The 17,879-nt window shown below is 42.6% G+C and overlaps 1 protein-coding gene across 1 annotated transcript; it reads right to left on the bottom strand.

The window, feature by feature from the left end:
* Positions 1-12,984: 12,984 nt before the first annotated feature.
* On the bottom strand, positions 12,985-17,691 carry pin1 (peptidylprolyl cis/trans isomerase, NIMA-interacting 1). The gene is made up of 4 exons (XM_088932312.1): positions 17,402-17,691; positions 16,129-16,326; positions 15,121-15,231; positions 12,985-14,520 (listed from the first exon to the last, which is right to left on the bottom strand). Exons 1-4 carry the CDS (start codon positions 17,457-17,459, stop codon positions 14,411-14,413), a joined length of 477 nt encoding a protein of 158 aa, XP_088788438.1. The 5' UTR covers positions 17,460-17,691; the 3' UTR covers positions 12,985-14,410.
* Positions 17,692-17,879: the final 188 nt, after the last annotated feature.

Raw genomic sequence — 17,879 nt, forward strand, 5'->3', positions numbered from 1 at the left:
CCCATATTTGTATTGCTTTTTCTCCCCCCAAAAAATCAAAGTTCTTTATATACGTAAGTGAAGGAACCCACTTCATCTGTCACTGCAGCGCCCTCCTGGACAACAAGTAGTGGCCATTCTGCACCAGCAACCCCACTGGCACACATCATTTTCAACTGCTTATATGGAGAGTATACCGCTTCTGCACTCTCCTGACATGCTACCTGTGCCACACTGGTCTCCCTCAAGGCACCCTTCTCAAAGCCAGGTGAGTGAAGATCATGCAGAAGCAAATGATGGTTTTACCAAGAACAAAAGAGAAGAAATGCCAAGGATTTTGAAACTGCATGCCGTGTTGCAAGCCAAGTTATAGCTATATAGCTGCACCTGACTAAGGAACAGGTAAAGGATTATTCCATGCTGAAAGGAAAAGAAAAGAGAAGTCCGAAGAAGACTCCCCAGCTGAAATGTTGTGTCTCTTTTCTTTTCAGCATGGAATAAACCTTTACCTGTTTACTGACAAAGCTACCTACTTGAACTTGTTGCACCTGACTAAGCCTGGGCTCAGTCATTAGCAGAAAGGATCAGAATGCTCTAGCCGGAGGTGCACACGTGGCTCAGAGCAGCTGGGGCTCAGCGAGGTGGCCTGGAGATCCTTGGCTGGTCATGTACTGTATTGGTAAATCCAGGGACCTCCCAGGTGCCTTGCGAGCTTGCAGGGTTACCAATGAGACAGTGCTAACTGTCCTCTCAGGCACTACAGGTTCACAGCATTTTAAATAAAAATTGCTCCTATAAACGGATGTGTTGGAGATGTGAGTGCACAAGTCCTCATTCTCTTTGTGCCGGATGTGTAAACCACACCTGATTAGCAATTAGCATTTACAAATTTGGCAGGCATAAAATAAATAAACATGGTGGCCCAGTGATTTAGCATTGCTGCCTGTCAGCACTGGGGCCCTGGGTTCAACTTCTGAGGTGCTTGTGTGGAGTTTGTATGTTCTCCCCCTTTTCAATGGATTGCCTTCTACAGTCCAAAGACATGCTTGTAGGTTAATAATCTTCTGGGAAAACTGACCCTGGTGTGAGTGTGTGGGCTTTTGTATCTGGATGTGCCCTGTGAAGCACTGGGTGTATCCAGACTAGTGGCTGTTGCTTTCTGCGGGTAAGCTCCAACTCCCCCACGACCCTTTATTGGATAAAGCAATTAGAAAAGTGATGGATACACATAGCAAATACACATTCCCAGTTTCAAATATTTTGAAAGAAACTCTTCAGATGGTCTCTGTATGATCACAGGAGCCAGTATTACTATAAGTTACAGCATTTAAAAGAGTGCTGAAGTCTAGGAATGCAACACCTGTTGGACACCCTAAGACTGAGTTGAATTATTAGGCTACAACATCTCCTTCTTGCCTTTTAATGTCTCAAAACACGATCACATCAGTGAAAAGGCATTTTTTTGCGCCCATATAAGCAGGACTGAGAATTAAACGATAGCAATTTCGCCTCGTCCACATAGTGCCCCTTTGAGGGATGGGGTGTGAGACAAAACGCTCGGCAAAGCTGTTCATGTTGATGGAAGGGAGGAAGCGCAATCCTCCAGGCGGTTAGTCCGGTCTCCGCATCATGCGGGGTAAAGGCAATCAATCATCGGGGCTGGGATGCTGAGCGCAGCCCCGCAGCTCAATTCCTGCTCCCCTGGCCAAGTCATCAATTATCAGGCCCCTCCGCATAAACAAGCAGGCTGGAGAGACAGAAGGCAAGAGGGAGAGGGGGACTAGGTCGGACACAATCTCACTCACAGTAGCACACCAAGAAAAGTGTCCGGACTTTAAACACGGTATCTTGGGCAACAGCAAAACAGCCTTCATATAGCAATACAACCCCAGGCACAGTGCTCAATGAGTTAAAGAGTTAAGACGCCTGTAGAGGCATTTTCTAAGAGGCTTCAGTTCAATGACAAAATGACACCACTCCAATGCAGAGCATCTGGCAGGTGGCTTTACATCTGCAAAACACTGGCTTCTCCTGAATTGCACTGAAACTCACACCATCGAATGAGGCAGTGATGCTGTAGACAAACTTGCAATTCACCCCTTTAACTAATCAGCAGCTATTTAAACAGAGCCAATTCATCCCCACGGCATGAACAGAAAAAGGACTGGAATTGCAAAAATCTCTTTCAAATGCGGGTTTGTCTTTTGCTCTCTGCCTCCCTTTCACAGCCACACCATCCTTACAGAATGTCTCATCTATGAAGCACTGTGAGACGAAGGGACTCATTTTTTAATGTACAGATACATGAACTGTGGAGTAATGATACATGGTAGCACAGCAGAACAGAGGTTGGGGCAGAAATCGAAAGGGGACTGTGGGGAGATAGCTTTTCTTTTGTAACTATTTATCAGGAAAAAACAGAAGCACTCAGCTGTGCTGCTGATCATACCTAGTATGAAGGTCCATTATACTGAATAAGTGCAAAGTTAACGCTACGTTAGGGAAGAGAGTTTTAAAATCATAGACAAAATCAGATTCCCTCCTTCTCTTTCTGCCCTTAATTTCAAGCCCTCGATCTTCCACTTTCTCACATTCTGCCCTGCTGGAGAGAGTCTTTACTAATTTTACCTCAAATTTTAGAGCTGATCCTCCAATCTGCAATTAAAAATTAGAATCAATTGTTACCATAACCTCCAGTGAAGGTCAGGGATTTTCTTTCCGTACTCACAACTCTAACGTCAACAGTTAATTTGTAGGCAGGGTCCGCATGCATAGCAATGCAAAAAAAATGGGAGACTCTGCATTGCTTTGAAGTTGCAAAACAAGGTGTAACATAGGACCTTTCACAGAAACACAATGGAAGAGAGAAACTGAACAGAAGGACAACCTTCTCCTCTCTTCTTCACCAAGGCACAGTTGAGTAGGTAACTGTACCACAGTTCAGCGTATTTGATGCTATTCTGCTTGCTTCTTCACTGTGCCCAAACCAAGGGCTCTTTGAGACTAGTGTTTAGAATGAGTGTTAATTTAGACCAGCTCAAATTAAATAATCTGGAACATTGGAAAACATCCACATAGAGTACCAAACAATTTACCCCATACTCAATTGATAGCGGAGACATGATCCTTTTTTTCGAGGCATTTCTGGTGTGAGAAACACCTGGCTGTCAGGGTGTTAAACTGTCAAACTCCTGTCTGGCACGGCTTTCACATCAGCACACACATCCCTAACCTCACCCCAGAAATCGCAGGCATGTTCTCGGAAGGCCTGTCAGAGGGCCTTGGTCTTTCTTGGGGGAGGGTGGTGGGCTCAGACCTACCATTACAGCTCAGATTGTTTCTCCTTGCACATCCAAACCATAAAGTATTCCTGTGGCTCAGATCAAGCCCTAGCATTGAGCAGTTTAGTGCACAAACAACTGGAAATACCGATTCAACATTAAACCTTTGGGCTGCAGCAATAAAGACAAGGGTCTCACTGAAGGACGACGGAGTAGAGGAAGGGTGTAACATTAATGAACTCTGGGAATGTTGTTTCATTACCTGCATTTCCACCTAGTTGGGTATGTCAGAGACTTAGTCCTCAAATCTAAATCTTCAGATACAAACTCCTTTTAATGCTAACAAACACAAGAAAAAAACTTCCCTTAAATGCAAGAGTCCAGCTGCAGAGTAAAAAAAGGTCTGTAAGGTCAATATATACTGTAATCTGTACTTCATTAGCATGCGTGCAAATAATTACTGCCCTTCAAAAGGAGTTAAACATTGGTACTCTTCTGTTGCATGATTCATCTGGAGTCTAGTTTTTATTCTTTTTAAAGTCTGTATAGCTGTTATTCATGGGAATAATTGCTTCTTTTGTTGGGCCAAGCTAAAAGGAAATTAGTGCAATACATCAGGATTATGCCATTTGTGGGAGAAAAGTGAGGAGATTACCAAAATGCAAATGAAAGGCACTCATGGGCTGGCTTGTTGCTATACAATTACTTGAAAATGCCAAACGTATTTAAATTTCACTTGCGGACTTTGTAGAGCATGTTTGAAGCATCTGTTTAAAAAAAATAAAAGGGCAACTTGTTCTTAAAAAGTTTTTTTTGCAAAGCTTGTTAAAATATTTAATGATTAATCAGACATTTGTATTCGCAAATGCCACAGCCAAAAAAAATCCAAGAACTAATTTCAAAAGGTCACCACTACATACTCGTTAGCAAATTTTAACCTTCTCAATTTGTGGATCTTAAAAAAAGAAAATGAACTGTTTCATTGGGGACTGATATAAGATAACATCATTTAAGCAATTTGGTTATTATGAATTATTTAAAAATGGAATGAAAAAATTAAAGAGTCTGTTATTTACAAGGATTAAAAATTAACAGCAGGCTAAAAGCGTAGTTCTTTTTTAACAGATGTCATTAACACCCTGAAGAGCTCAATACTCTGATTTCAAAAACAGCAGGAGAAAAAAACAATGGGCACCAAGAGACCCCCCCACAGCAAGCACACAAATCAAGTGTTCAATATTTAATCATCTGTGTTTGCAATATGTAGGAGTTTTAAAAAGCAGCTCTAAAACAAAGAAAATAACACCTTGACAAAACAGAAGTCCAAGTACATCTACACTGTTCAGGGACTGATGGTGGACAGTTTGAAGACGACTGACATTCGTAACAAAGGAGCAGATGAACTGTAATTAATCTTCGTTTCTGAGCACTCGTTTTTTTTAAACAGCTTCAAGCACAAAATAGTATACCAACAAGAATCTAACTCCAGGTCAGACATTATGTTGGCACCAACAATAGTGGGCTTGATTTTTTTCCAGCAACTCACACATACTGGAAAAATTCTCCCCAAGAGTGGGAACACAAAGAAATTCTTATCCATGTTTTACACTCTTTTGTCTAGGCAAAAAGTAGACTCCTTAAAGTCTTCACAGACAACTTGGAGCCTAGAACTGAGATGCTGCATGGATAGTGATGCCTAAAAGGCGATTCTTTCACTGACTTCATCAATCACACTCAATTCTTTACATAGAACATGTACTGTATACTGCAAGCTCAACACACACACATCACCCAACTGCCCCAAGTGTAAAACCCCAGATGGAACACAGTTCCATTGTTTATGGAAATGTACATCCTGTATACATAATCTATATATCCTCTTATATATACTTAAAACCAAATGATATTTTTACTATAAATCTGATATACATTTATAATTTATACACATTTTTATGGTATACTTTTAAGCGGCAATAACTGTGCCTGTTTTTATTAATTTCACTGTTATTCTCTTAATGAAACAAAGTAAAATGCTGATTCTACATTGATTACCTTGTAACACTTAATAAACAAAATTGAAAAAACCCAACAGATAACAACCCAGATCACTCAAGCTTGTCCTGTGGATACTTCTGGTTCCAAATTCATTCTCTTGATACCACAAATATTGGTTTTAACAAAAACTCAGTCCAAATATACATTCAGAATTTGATGTATAAATGAAAACCTGAAAACTTTCAGACTAATCAGTAAAATACACTACAAAAACAAATGTGTCCCAAGTATTTTTGTAAATATACTATATTCAAAATGTTTCATACTGTACCTCACAGTCAGATGACTATCCTTTTGTGTTTGCTAATATACTGAAAGCTCCTTCTGTAATCTGAAGGAGCTACATCTTGCATTTGTGCTCAGTTTTCCTACCACAAAAACATCCATCCATTTTCTAACCACTTTATCCAATACAGAGTCTAAGCAGAGCCAGTGCCTATCCCAGCAAGCAACAGGCGTAAAAGCAGGATACACCCTGGATGGGATGCCAGTCCTCTATCACAAATGTTTTATTGAATTGAGGTCTGGAGATTTGTATGGACAATCAAAGATTTTATTCTCCCTTAAAACGGAGTCTCTCTGGCAATCAGTCTAGAGATGGGGTTTTGTTAACATGCTGCAAAGTTCATTTGTGACCAGACTGGAGCTTCTTCGCAGAGACCATTTTTTGGATGCAACATCCTTACTCATTTTGGTATCCATCCATCCTTCAATTTTAACAAAAGGGCACCAGGACCAAGGGATGAAATCCTTTTTCAACATGAGCCTTAACTTTCATTGCTGGCCGCCCAAAAACTCAGTTCCGGTTTCCCAGAGCTACAGTATGTCGCCCAATTTCACTTGGGAGTCAATTAGCTGATGTTTGGCAAACCGTTGCTGTGATGCTCCACCACAGATACCAGATTGTGGAAGTTAACTCACACAGTTTTTGTGCAGAATCTGTATTCCGATGATGACAGGATTTTTAAAATTCCCATCTGTTGCAACAAAGTGCGAGTTAACCTCCCAAACTAGTTTTTGGATTGTATTTTTGGATAAAACTTTGGATACAACTGGGGCAGCAACTACTGTAATAGTCCTGAAAATGTGGATACTGACATTTTCAATTTCTTATGCATTTTACATAGCCATCTCATAACTTGTGGTGGTCCATAACTTTTTGCCTAAGTTTCACGGGATCGTATACAATTCCCTATGAAGACTGAAGATGTTGACAGGTTTGCTTCTGTGCACAGTCTCATTTTATATGCAGTAGTCATTGAGGTGACATCCAGAAACTACAGTACGTACTGTATATCTTACAGAAGTTCAGAGAATCTAACAGATGACCATAAAACAGTATACCACTGCATTTACTATATTTATTTCTATAAATAAATATACTATACATTTAAAGGGTGAAACATTTCAGCATTGTATATTTAGAAAATAATGCAAATATTTTGGACAGATTTGTTTTTACAAAATCTAATTCTGGCAGCCTAACACTTTTCCATGTATTCATTTATTCAAGCAACACATACTCCAAGCATATATTTTTTAGTTTTGGTAAAATCAACTTTCAGTTGAGTTGTATCAAGGGTATGAATAACTTTGGAGTCAAGAGACTCCATTCCCAGGACACGGTGAAAATAAATCAATAACTTTACCTCCCTCTGCTGTCCCGATTGAGAATCTGATCTTCAGCATCAGCCTCTGACTCCTTTCCAGCAATTTTCCCATGCAGCTCAGCTATTTCTTGAGGGGCTCCGCGATTCTCTCCATTCCTCGCAAATCCAGGCAACAGCTCAGACGCCTCCAATGTAGGGAAATCTTCCAAAGTTACAGAGCAGAGTTCTTTGAAAGAAGGAGATCAATAGCTAACATTGTGGTCCGATCAGGTGACAGAAATGCAACGAACCGCATTAAAAACAAGAAAGTATGTTACAAAGTGAGGGGAGACCATTCAGCTCTTCGTTACTACCAGCAACTGGATCCAGTGATTACATCCTGCCACTTCTTGAAAGATCCGACACAGTCTGCTTTAACAACTTGGTTGAGCAGCTTGCTCCGGACACCAGCCATCCCAAGGCTATAGAAACGCTCCCTGCTGTCTGTCCAAGATGCACTGCATTTTAATTTCATCTGTGCCCCTCTGCACTTATTTTGTCAATACCTTTCAAGATTCTGAGCACCTGCCTGTAAGGGGTTCTCCTGGGACGACCTGATGAGGCAAGTTAGTGAACCACAAAAGACCAAGGCTGCTGCTTGCAAGGCACCTGCAATAGTGTCCTTAAAGAACAAGAAAAGGAATTTTGTCTGAAGCACATGACTCACGGATTATCTATAAAGGCCACTGTCTGATGACTACTATGGGAGGACACTCATGGATAAACAATCATTGTTGAATTGGTTTGCATGTTAGAATATGGCTGAAAAATATCACTTTTACCGCCTCATTTAAACTCTGTATATACAAAATATAGTTTTGAGTATCGACTCAAATCTGATGGCTTTAAAAAAATTGTTATCACCCCCGTCACTGGCTTTTATTGATTTGTTTTATTGATTTGGTGTTGAAGTGTTTTTATCTTATCATTAGTAACCAATTTGTAGGTATCTTGTCATCACTGAAAATAAAATCAATGGCAATTTACCAATTGACTTGCACATGCCTACATTCCCTTTTAGAAACATTTGAGGACAATTTCCTCCTGCAACTGTTTTTAATTAAGTTTGCTACTTGTTTCACACAGTGATATGCGTTATGATCGATTCCACTACAGTTTACATTTCTATAACTCTGTTACCCATCTTCTCAACAAAAATATCTTTCAAACAGAAACTATCCTAAATCAATTACCAGAAAAGAAGCAAAAGCAAACAAATTTGCATTGGTCCTTGTTTTAATAGCCCATCAGAAAATCGATGTGTTACACTCATACATCTCACTTCAACTTCCTCTAACCTTCAACAAATCTTTTTAAAAGCCAGTGGGAATTGCAAATTAGCAGAAACCATGTCAGCTGACCTCACCTTTCATAGAGGAACTCTCCAATCAACTGATAAAGATGTCTGTATGCTTTGAACACCCTTTCTCTTAGTAATTTTGCACAGCAACTGTAAACATACATCTCTTGACAGAAAAGATACAATAAAATACGGAACAGCACACACTGCTGTCACTTCTTCCAAAAGGTCCATACTGTCCACCCAAGATAAATTGAGTATTCAGTGGAGACTAAGAGAAATGACACACAGATGGTGCGAAATCCTACCTTAATTTAATCAGACATTTATATTTCATGCAATTACTGCAAGGAGGTAGAGAGGCAGAGGTTGTGAAAGATGAATGAGTCTGTCAAAAACAACCCAAAGATGCTCAACAGGAATAGAAAATCAAGACCAAGTCCTCACTTCATTGCTTCCCAGAATCTATAAAATAGGCTTCTGCATTCCCTCCACTGGGTTATCTGAGCTGGCCCGTGACTGGGAAAGATGGATACTGAAACAGCTGTCGTGCCCAAAAAAGCTGAATCCCATTCCCTCCACTCTAGGGCACTACTATGGCAACTCAACGCCAGTGGGTGTACCCTGATAAATAACACCGGACATGGTCAGAAATGACCCTATTTTTAAATCCGTTTTTGATTCTCACCATTCGAAATCCGTCTTCTTCAATTAATCATAGCAACTGAATTGATTCAGGTTCAATTAGTAGTAGGTAAGACAGATGCACTATGGCAGCACAAACCCCACCTACATAAAAATCCAGGACCTTAATTTAGTTCAATAAAGCCTCATAACCGGGACAGACCGGAAACTAGAGGGTCCTGTACCTTAAAGGACAAGAGTTGGGTACTAAGCTGGAATGGGGCACAGTCCCTTAATATTTTGAGGAACATACACTAATGGTTTTACTAGTGACATTTGTAAAAGTCACTAGTAAAAACAACACTGAGCTTGCACAATCTGACCTTGTTGAAACTCCCCTCAATTTCATGTGGTAAAGCAAGTTCTCACCTCCCGGAACACATTTGCTTGAGAAGTCGGGTTTTGTGTCACGGAAGTGTGAGCTACACCTCATAAAAGACGAAGTGGGGTCCCCTCCTACACCCTTAGGGGGCTTTGGAATCCATTGGGATAAAATGTACTACACAGAAGCTTACAATTTGGGCAATTCTTTCAAACACCATATCATCACACTGCACGCTGGAGCCCTGGGTTCATTTCCGGGCCTTGCGGTGCGATCTACAGTACATGGAGTTCGTTTGTTCTCCCTGTGTGCGTGTGGGTTTCCGCCCATACTGGTAGGCTGATTGGCTTGTGTGAAAACTGGTCCCGTTGTGAGTGTGTGCGTGTCTGTGTTTGGGTCTGTCTGCCCTGCGATGGGCTGGCCAGTGTGCACCCTGCCTTCCACCTGTTGCTTGCTGGGATAGGCTCCTGCACACCCATGACACTGAATTGGAATAAGCTGTTAGAAAACAGATCACTCTTCACCCTGCCAGGCACACAAAAACCCTGAAACGAAATTGATCTCTTAGTAATCGTCCCTCAACCAATCATAGATAGCGCTGCCAAAATAAAACCCCATAAAACCATTAATCAAATATTTTGTTTTCTTTGTCAACAACTGTTCAGGGACAAAAAGAAACTTTTATCATGTCCTTTGTCAGTATTAAAGGTTTTCAGAATCTAGCCACCCCAGCTCCCCATTCAATCAGCCTTCATCATGATATTTAATAGGAGTAATTACGTGGCTTCCCAAATCTTTTCACCTCCAATCGGTCTCCAGAAGCTGCAGTTTATTAGTAGTCCCGGAAGATGTGAGGCAGGTTGCTGCATAGGTAATCAGACACAAATTCACAACGTGAAAGCCCTGAAAAAAAGGCTCTCTCCAGTCTAGGAACACGCATGTGTGTACACGTATGTAAACAGGTAAAGCTCAAACCTTCCATGTGCCTATCCAAGGTACAGTGAAAAGAAAGCAGTTGCTATAAGCAGTTTTTTTTCAAGCTTTTCAAGTACCTTCCAAGAAGACGAAAAGGCTCCGAGATAGAACCTCTGACAGCTTAATAAAGAGCAAGAAAACCCCGAGCCCTCCTTGTACGCGTCAGCTGCTACCAGCTGTTATGTGACTCACCGCTCTTCTCTCCCCGCTGAACTGCTGGGACTGGAGGAGTTTGGACATACAACCGCAGAGACATTTGTTATTTAAAAAAGTAATAATATTTTATGTGCAGAAATTAAAATACTATACTTACTGTAACTTAATTGAAACATTTTGTGTCATTTCACATACTGGCACGGGAGCTTATACTTTTGTTTCATATACAGTAAATCTTTTACTTTAATGAGTGATAAATGATTGCGCATTCTTTATCCGTATTCTACTTAACACATGTTGACGTGACTATTTTATCACGTGAACTATCTCCCTCACCTGTTACAAATCGGCAGTGCAGCTCTGACCTCATTTTTTTCATCATGGAAATGTTTTCAAGGTACAGTTTAAGAAATCTTTCCACACATTTCTTTCACAGTTCTTACCTGTTCCGAATATCTCCTGCTCATTCGGAGGAAGTTTGGTCCCCGTTGACTTGTTTGTACGGTTGGAGCTTCGAAGTTGCCGGCGGCGCTAAGCGCATGCGCCCAACTGCCTCCACAGGCGGGATACCCGTTTCTTCCTAACAATTCATTGCCCGGATGTGGGTAAAAACACCAAAACATCCCTCCATTGACTTCAACATGAACCGTCACCTTATTTTTCTTTTACAATCTAGGTCTTTTTCTGCGTATTAATTTTCATTTGCGTTGAAATTAGGGCTCTCTTTGAGGAGCTAGAAAGCAGCTTTATTTAAATTCTAGGTAAATAAATGCATGAACAGTATACCATTGAAATAATGCATTTTAGAGAATTTGAATGTATCTATCCCGACACCAAAGAAACGTCATTTTGAAGGGGGATCGTTTTTTCAGATTGTGACCGTTAATACATTCTTGAGTTGTGCTATTTAATACTTCTTGAAATGTAATGTTTTAAACTTGGCTGTGCTTGAGGAAAGGTCTGGGGGAAACGTTCACTTAGAAAATATGATGAAAATGAATTTGTTCCATCTAACAAATTAAGTCTTTCAACCACTTCAACAGGAGCGACAGCTAGGATACTATCATTTAAACAACACTGCCCCCTGCTGTTTATCAGAGCTATTATCATTGAAGATCCTGCAAGAAACGCAGAAAAATCAATGTAGAAATCAATCCGAGTTTTGTTTTCGAATACTGTATAAACTGAACTACAGCTTCTCTTTTCCCTTGTGCCACTGCAATTAGGCTGATCTCTTCAGGATAAAACAGTATCTTTAAGTAGGAAAAAGGATAAAAATTGACCTTTAAAACAAACACCACGCTCACTGTCACACCCATAAGCAGAGTAATTCTAAAACTGAGATTCGGTTTCTGGATTCGTTTGTTCTATGAGACTGACACAGAAGCCACCAGAGACAGCACATGTAGGGGCTAGTACCGAATTCTGCTTAGAGTGGCAAAATTCACTCCTTGAAGTTGGTGTGGGATTTAGGGTACTTGCTGTGATTTAAAGGAAAAGACCAGCCTGTGACACCAATCACAAGGAAGTGAAAGACCATAGACGCAGAAAAAAAAAAAGAGTTTGTCCTTGCTCTTACTGCAGCTAATTCTGTGGAACAAAACACCACAGGATAGAGGAAGAACTTCTTTAGATGTGTGGTACAGCCATTCTGTTGCAAGGACAACACACCAGAAAGCAAAACTGTGTTCCGGTGACAGGTCCCCACAATCTTGCCCTGGCACAAGTTTCTGTCCTTGTTCACCCCAGGAAGATTCCACACTGTACTGGCCTTGCGTCAGCTTACACCAAGATGACAGCACAGGATCTGTCCCCAACACGACTGTGTCGCAAAAGGATCTAACACTCATCCCAGGGTCCAGGGTCCTCTGCCCTGCTCTCACTGCGTCTAATGCAGCAGAAGAAAACACCACAGGACATAGGAAGAGCCCCTTCAGATGTCTGGTACAGCTATCCCGCGTGTAAGGATGACACACCGACCCCCCTCTCATCCCACACAACACGGTGTTCTCCTCCGGAACTTTCACTGCCAAGGAGAAACAGCTCATTCAAATCCTGGCACTGAATGTACCCTGTTCAGCAAAAATCTCCTTTGCGTTCAGAGACACAGCAGCGCCACCTGCTGGGAGTCACGACAATTTTTTACCTCCGTGTACAGCCAGGACCCAATTCGACCAAAACCACATCCTGACTTCACACCAAACCACAAACCATCAGTCTTCTAATCATTAATGCTTCCCATACTGCAGTTAAAAAAATCTTTCATGTACCTTGTCAGGTGTAAATTCTGAAATGCATCCCTGACCATTTTTACAACACCCCCTCCCCCCAAGAAATAACCAAGCAATCAACCTGTAGAGAATCATCACATCCAAAGAGATCAAATCTTTAGTTACAGAGAATAAAGCACTTTTTCTTAGACCTGACACAGACACTGTCCCAGGGATTGTAAAGGGATTTAACCTATAAAGGCACTGTCTGTGGTATTTTTTGGTGTCCAATTTCATCCTCTGATCTTTTATAACTGGTGATAAAGTTATATAAATAAGTTAAGCTAAAAACCTTAAAAATAAACTCCGGAGCTGTGATTAAAAGTCATTTTAATGGTCATGCCAAACAACCGTGAAGGATATTTTGCTATCTTCTGCGTGCATGCTGGGTAATGTAGTCCTAGGACACAATTTCTGATCCCTGACATTAAAATGACAATGCAGTGACAGACAACCCCCCTTATCTTAAACACAAAAAATAGCTGCATATAACCTTTCTGTAAAAATCATTTCCCCTCTGTTACACTTCTTTAGGTATTATGAAAGCAGCCTTGTTCCATCAACAGCTACTGAGTATTTCTTAAAATCTAGTGCCATTTTTTCTAAATCTCCAAGTTGTAGTCAGATATTTTCAAGCACTTGTTGTATGAAGCCAGCTTAAATTTCTTTCAGTTTCTATCCTTTCTATTTTTTTCTCCTATGCACTTTATAAAAGAAGTATAGAAGAAATATGAATTATTTAAACAGGATTAAATGGTACCCAGCACTGCTAATTCCAGGTTTAAACAACGATTTAATTGGATGACAACTAGGATCTGCGTTATAAACCTGGAACACTTCACTGGTGGTAGCACCTAAGCTTTAAAACAAAAGAAAAGAAATCCATGAGTCAGGGGTCTCCAGCTCTGGTCCAGGAGAGGCCCAGTTCTACAGAAGCTATTTACCTACGATACAGGATATTATAGGTAACCTTTTCAATCCTCAGTTTCAAAATACTTGGACCAATTTGATTGAAACCAGATCATTCTCTTCAACTAAGGAATCCCAAGATGATCTGAATACCTTAATACTCGTCAGCCTCCAAGGACCAGAGTTTCCATCATTAAATGTTCTCTGATCTAGTGTCCCCACCCCTCCCGAAAAGGCAATTCAGAACAACCCATCAGGCATACTGGATCCAGGCTCTCAAAGGCCCAGGCTGGAGACCCCTGCCGCAAATGGTCAAGAAGCATGACAGGTGCTTAAACACAGGCACTCGGAACAAGTTACTCCTTAGACAGAGGGCATAAGGATGCAGACACATAAGGGCACGGACACCACACAGTTGTGCCTTAAGAGACACCCCAGGACCCACACGTTCTTCATCTGCGGGCGGATGCTCCCATAATCCCACACTCCTCTGGGTTTGATCCGGTTGCAGGTTCTTGAGCCCACACACTGCAGGAAAGGGAAGGGGGGGGAGGGGTTGGCCATGCTGAGCAGCTCAGCAGTAAACAAACAGTGTGAAAATGATGTCAGAAGCAGCAGATATGGGAAGGGTTTTTTTTTCTTTGAGGGTGGGGGGGGAGGGGGAGGGAATCGGGGATAGGGAGCGTGTGCTGCTTCGTTGTATTTTTTTATCCATTCTTATTTTACCCAGGTCAGGTGGGAGGGAGAGGGGAAGGGGGAGACGGGGGAGAGAGGTGGTGTCGGTTGTGGTTGTTATATTTGGTGAGGGGGAGAGGGGTAGGGGAGTGGTCTCATCCCGTACGCAGGATGATGTGGACCCCCGAGTCCGTGAACACCGGCCCGCTCATGTCGCCCACTTTCAGTGCGAAGGAGGCGTCCTCAAACGGCTTCTGCATCTGGCCTGCAATTGCAGGGGAGAGAAATTTTTTTTTAGAAAAAAAAGATATACGTCATTCCTAATTCTGGATCTCTATTTTTGGGGGTTCTTCGTTGATCTCATTAACAGCGCGGCATGCCAGTCGGCCAGCTGAAGAAAACGGAGGAAGGCCGATTACACGAGCTCAACACTTCCTGCCCAAATAGGCACCGGCATCACCTGCTCTCCACCGTACTCAAGTTACTGATCATCCCCACCTCCTTCTCGGGCCAAAAGCACACTTGAAAATGCGATTGTCATTACAAAGTAACATCTCTATATAGATGACCGAGCGGGGAGCTACGTCAGCTTGCTCTGGCTGCAAAGGGACAAGTAGAGCTTAATTCCGCCCTGAAAAACAGAAAGAGGAAAATGTTTTGGCCGTCAAGCCTGAAGAAGGAATTAGCCTTCACACGATCCTGCACAGACTGACTGTGAGCACAACGGTCCTTACAGAGAAGCACAGAGAAGTCCTTGGTCCTAAAAGACCGAAGAGGGATCATGATCCAGCGTCACAGTTTCACTTCTCACTGAACCTCTGCCGTGAGCCGTGGAGCCGGGGGACAGCGACAGACAGGGACTCACCTCGGCCGAACGTGCCCAGGTCTCCGCCATTGCGTGCCGAGCTGCAGTCGCTGAACTGGGACGCCAGGCTCTCGAACTCCTCCTCCCCGGACTTGATCTTCTCGATGTACTCTGGGAAAGGAGAAAGAGAGGGAGAGAGTAAGACTAAGAGGGGGCCCGAGGGCCCAGAGAAAGGAGAGGAAAAGCAGAGCGACCCCCTTACAAACGCCGACATCCTCAAAACGGTACATGACTACGGAGCAGCGGCGTTTTATTTGCAAGTAAAAACGTGATTTCAGGAGACATAAGTAAGAGCTGAAGAGTTAAGAACACTCAACTTACTAAATGCTCACTTGAACTCTTTGACCTAGATGTTGCCAAATATTGATATGCCTGTGCCTCCTCTTTTATGTGCCCAGTGATTTGTCACAGTCTTGCACTCTATTCCTGGTAATTCTACTAGGATGGCTTCCTCTAGAAGATAAACTGCAGAAGGTATCAGAAGAAGAGCAACCAAATCTATTCCAGGGATTAAGGAAACGTCCTACACTGACGGGCTGAAGGAACTGAACCTTTTGAGGTCTTCAGAGAAGACCAAAAAGGAACAATACAGATTTTCAAAATCTTCAAAGGCATCAACAAAGTCAGCCCAGCGGTGCCTTTCACATTGAACAGCGAAACCCGAACCAGGGGAAGTGCACACAAAACCAAGAACAGGAGGCACTTCTTTACTCAAAGGGTGGTGGGAGTATGGAACAAGCTGCCCTGCCATGCTGTTGAAGTCAATTCTTCTTGGCTTCTTGCAAGAAACTGCTGGCTGAGATCCATGGATTACTGGCTACTGACAATCAAGCTAGCTAGATGTGCTGAATGCTCTCCCCCCCTCGTTTGTAACTGTTCTTATGGCCATATTCTAACGCAGCGGGGCTCAGGACAGGAGTCAGTTTTGCTGTGTGCAGGACTCAAGAGCTGAGCGTGCACGTGCTCAGAGGCGGAGAGGGCCCCGAGTCTCGGGCCTGGGCTGCTCACGGTGTATGAGTTCCAGGGCCTCCTCCTTCGTCCGGGTGACGGTCTCCTGTCGCCACGACGACGGTCGGCGAGACTGGTTGTGCTTGACCAGCAGGTGGGAGCAGCGCACCTTCTCGGGCTCCCCCTTGCCATCCCCGGCCCCAGTGGGCCTCTCCCATTGGCTGGCGTTGGTGATGTGATTGAAGTAATACACCCGACCTGCAGGGGGGGGGAGAGAGAGCATCAGGAGTGAGCTAGAAGCCTGAAACCAATGAAAATAAGACTACTAAAAAAAAAAGAGATGAGGACAGCCTCATAAAAAAAAGGAAGAAATAATTTTCATAAAGGGCATTCCAAGCATTGAACACACTCCCATACAGCTTTATAAAAATTAAAAGCTTCTAGAGCGCCCTAACACAACGACAGCGTGTAAGTGTACTGTACACATCAGTAACGAGCTCCCAGTCAAGAGGATTCATAGGTAATGGACCGAGTGATGTCCTCTTCCTCACACTGTATTTTGATCACACTGAGTTTGTCTCTCCAATTCGGAAAGCAGGTGACTGGTCTGTCTGGAAGCCAGGGCTTCCTTGCAAGAGGCAGTATCCCGCACGTCCATTGCTGCCGTGACGCAGAAGACGAATCCGTCAAAACAAACACAGAAACCGAAGGATGTGCTGCGCCCGACGGAAGGTCATTTCCGTCAACAAACCTTCGAATCGATCTCATGAGCCTGTTTATTACGAAAAAATACGGGACAGGAGATTGACCGGGCCTGGACGTTTGAAGGAGTGGGCGTTTTGGGCGATTTATAACCCCCCGCCCCCCTCCTCCCCGTTTTCAAAACGTTTCCCTTTTCTTATGTTTTCATTTTAAAAATGTGCTTAAACGCAAAACGCCTTGTTCTACACCACAGACGCGCATTTCCCTGTCAACGACGGCTTGGCACAATTTTGAACCCTTTTTCAGCAAAGGCGCAAAAAAGCAGCTCTGCACCGTTGCTTTCTAAGCAACTCACTCGCAACGCATTCAAATCGCGAAACTATCTCCTGCACCCCACAGTGCGTGTGAACAAACATTTTGCAAATTAGAAGACCATTATTTGCAGCATTACTTAAAAATTATAATTGTGATCAGAGTCTGCTCTTCAGGATCCGAATGCTAGCGCATAACGGACTTGTTTTAATAAATAAAAAAAGTTTACAATTTGGGAGCGCCCAGGGTTAAAAAAAACAACCAAAAAGATTTCTGCCCCTTTGTTATTATAATCTCGGTGAGCCTGGGTTTCATTTACCTGAACTGCGGCTCATTCGCTTCTCCCACCCCGCAGGTAAATTCTCGTCGTCTGCCATTTTCTCTGCGCACACCAGAGGCCAACTCCCCCTCCTCTCACACAAACTACTTTTATAACTGGCCGCCTCGAAAGTGACGGGCAGCTTTTCCTACCACCCTATTCGACAACACGAATAGTCGGGGCCAGTAAGGGCCGTCACTATTTGGTCTCCCAGAAAAAAAAAGCCCGCGTCCGCAATGAATACAAACTACAAAAAAAAAACTACTGCATTGTGTTGTTCGCATTGCAAATAACTGGTGGTGGCGGTTCATATCTACTGGTGTATTGCCTCTAATATGCAATTTCTACGGCTTGCTTTTTACAATTAGTTAATTTATCTAAACACTAATAAAATCAATTAATAATAGTTGTATGTCGCGGTCTTTATCTGATTTTGAAAATAACAATATTGCCGAAAATGTAGTTATGGACATGAAGG

The sequence above is a fragment of the Atractosteus spatula genome, chromosome 14 (assembly GCF_055471065.1).
Source record: "Atractosteus spatula isolate fAtrSpa1 chromosome 14, fAtrSpa1.hap1, whole genome shotgun sequence".
Lineage (NCBI taxonomy): Eukaryota > Metazoa > Chordata > Actinopteri > Semionotiformes > Lepisosteidae > Atractosteus > Atractosteus spatula.

Bases quoted from the DNA above. Each gene is read 5' to 3' on its own strand.
- pin1 (XM_088932312.1), bottom strand. From the start codon at position 17,459: ATGGCAGACGACGAGAATTTACCTGCGGGGTGGGAGAAGCGAATGAGC. The intron at 16,327-17,401 runs GTAAATGAAACC...CCCCCCCTGCAG, and splicing joins GCGAATGAGCCGCAGTTCAG to GTCGGGTGTATTACTTCAAT. The intron at 14,521-15,120 runs GTGAGTCCCTGT...CTGCAATTGCAG, and splicing joins CCTGGGCACGTTCGGCCGAG to GCCAGATGCAGAAGCCGTTT.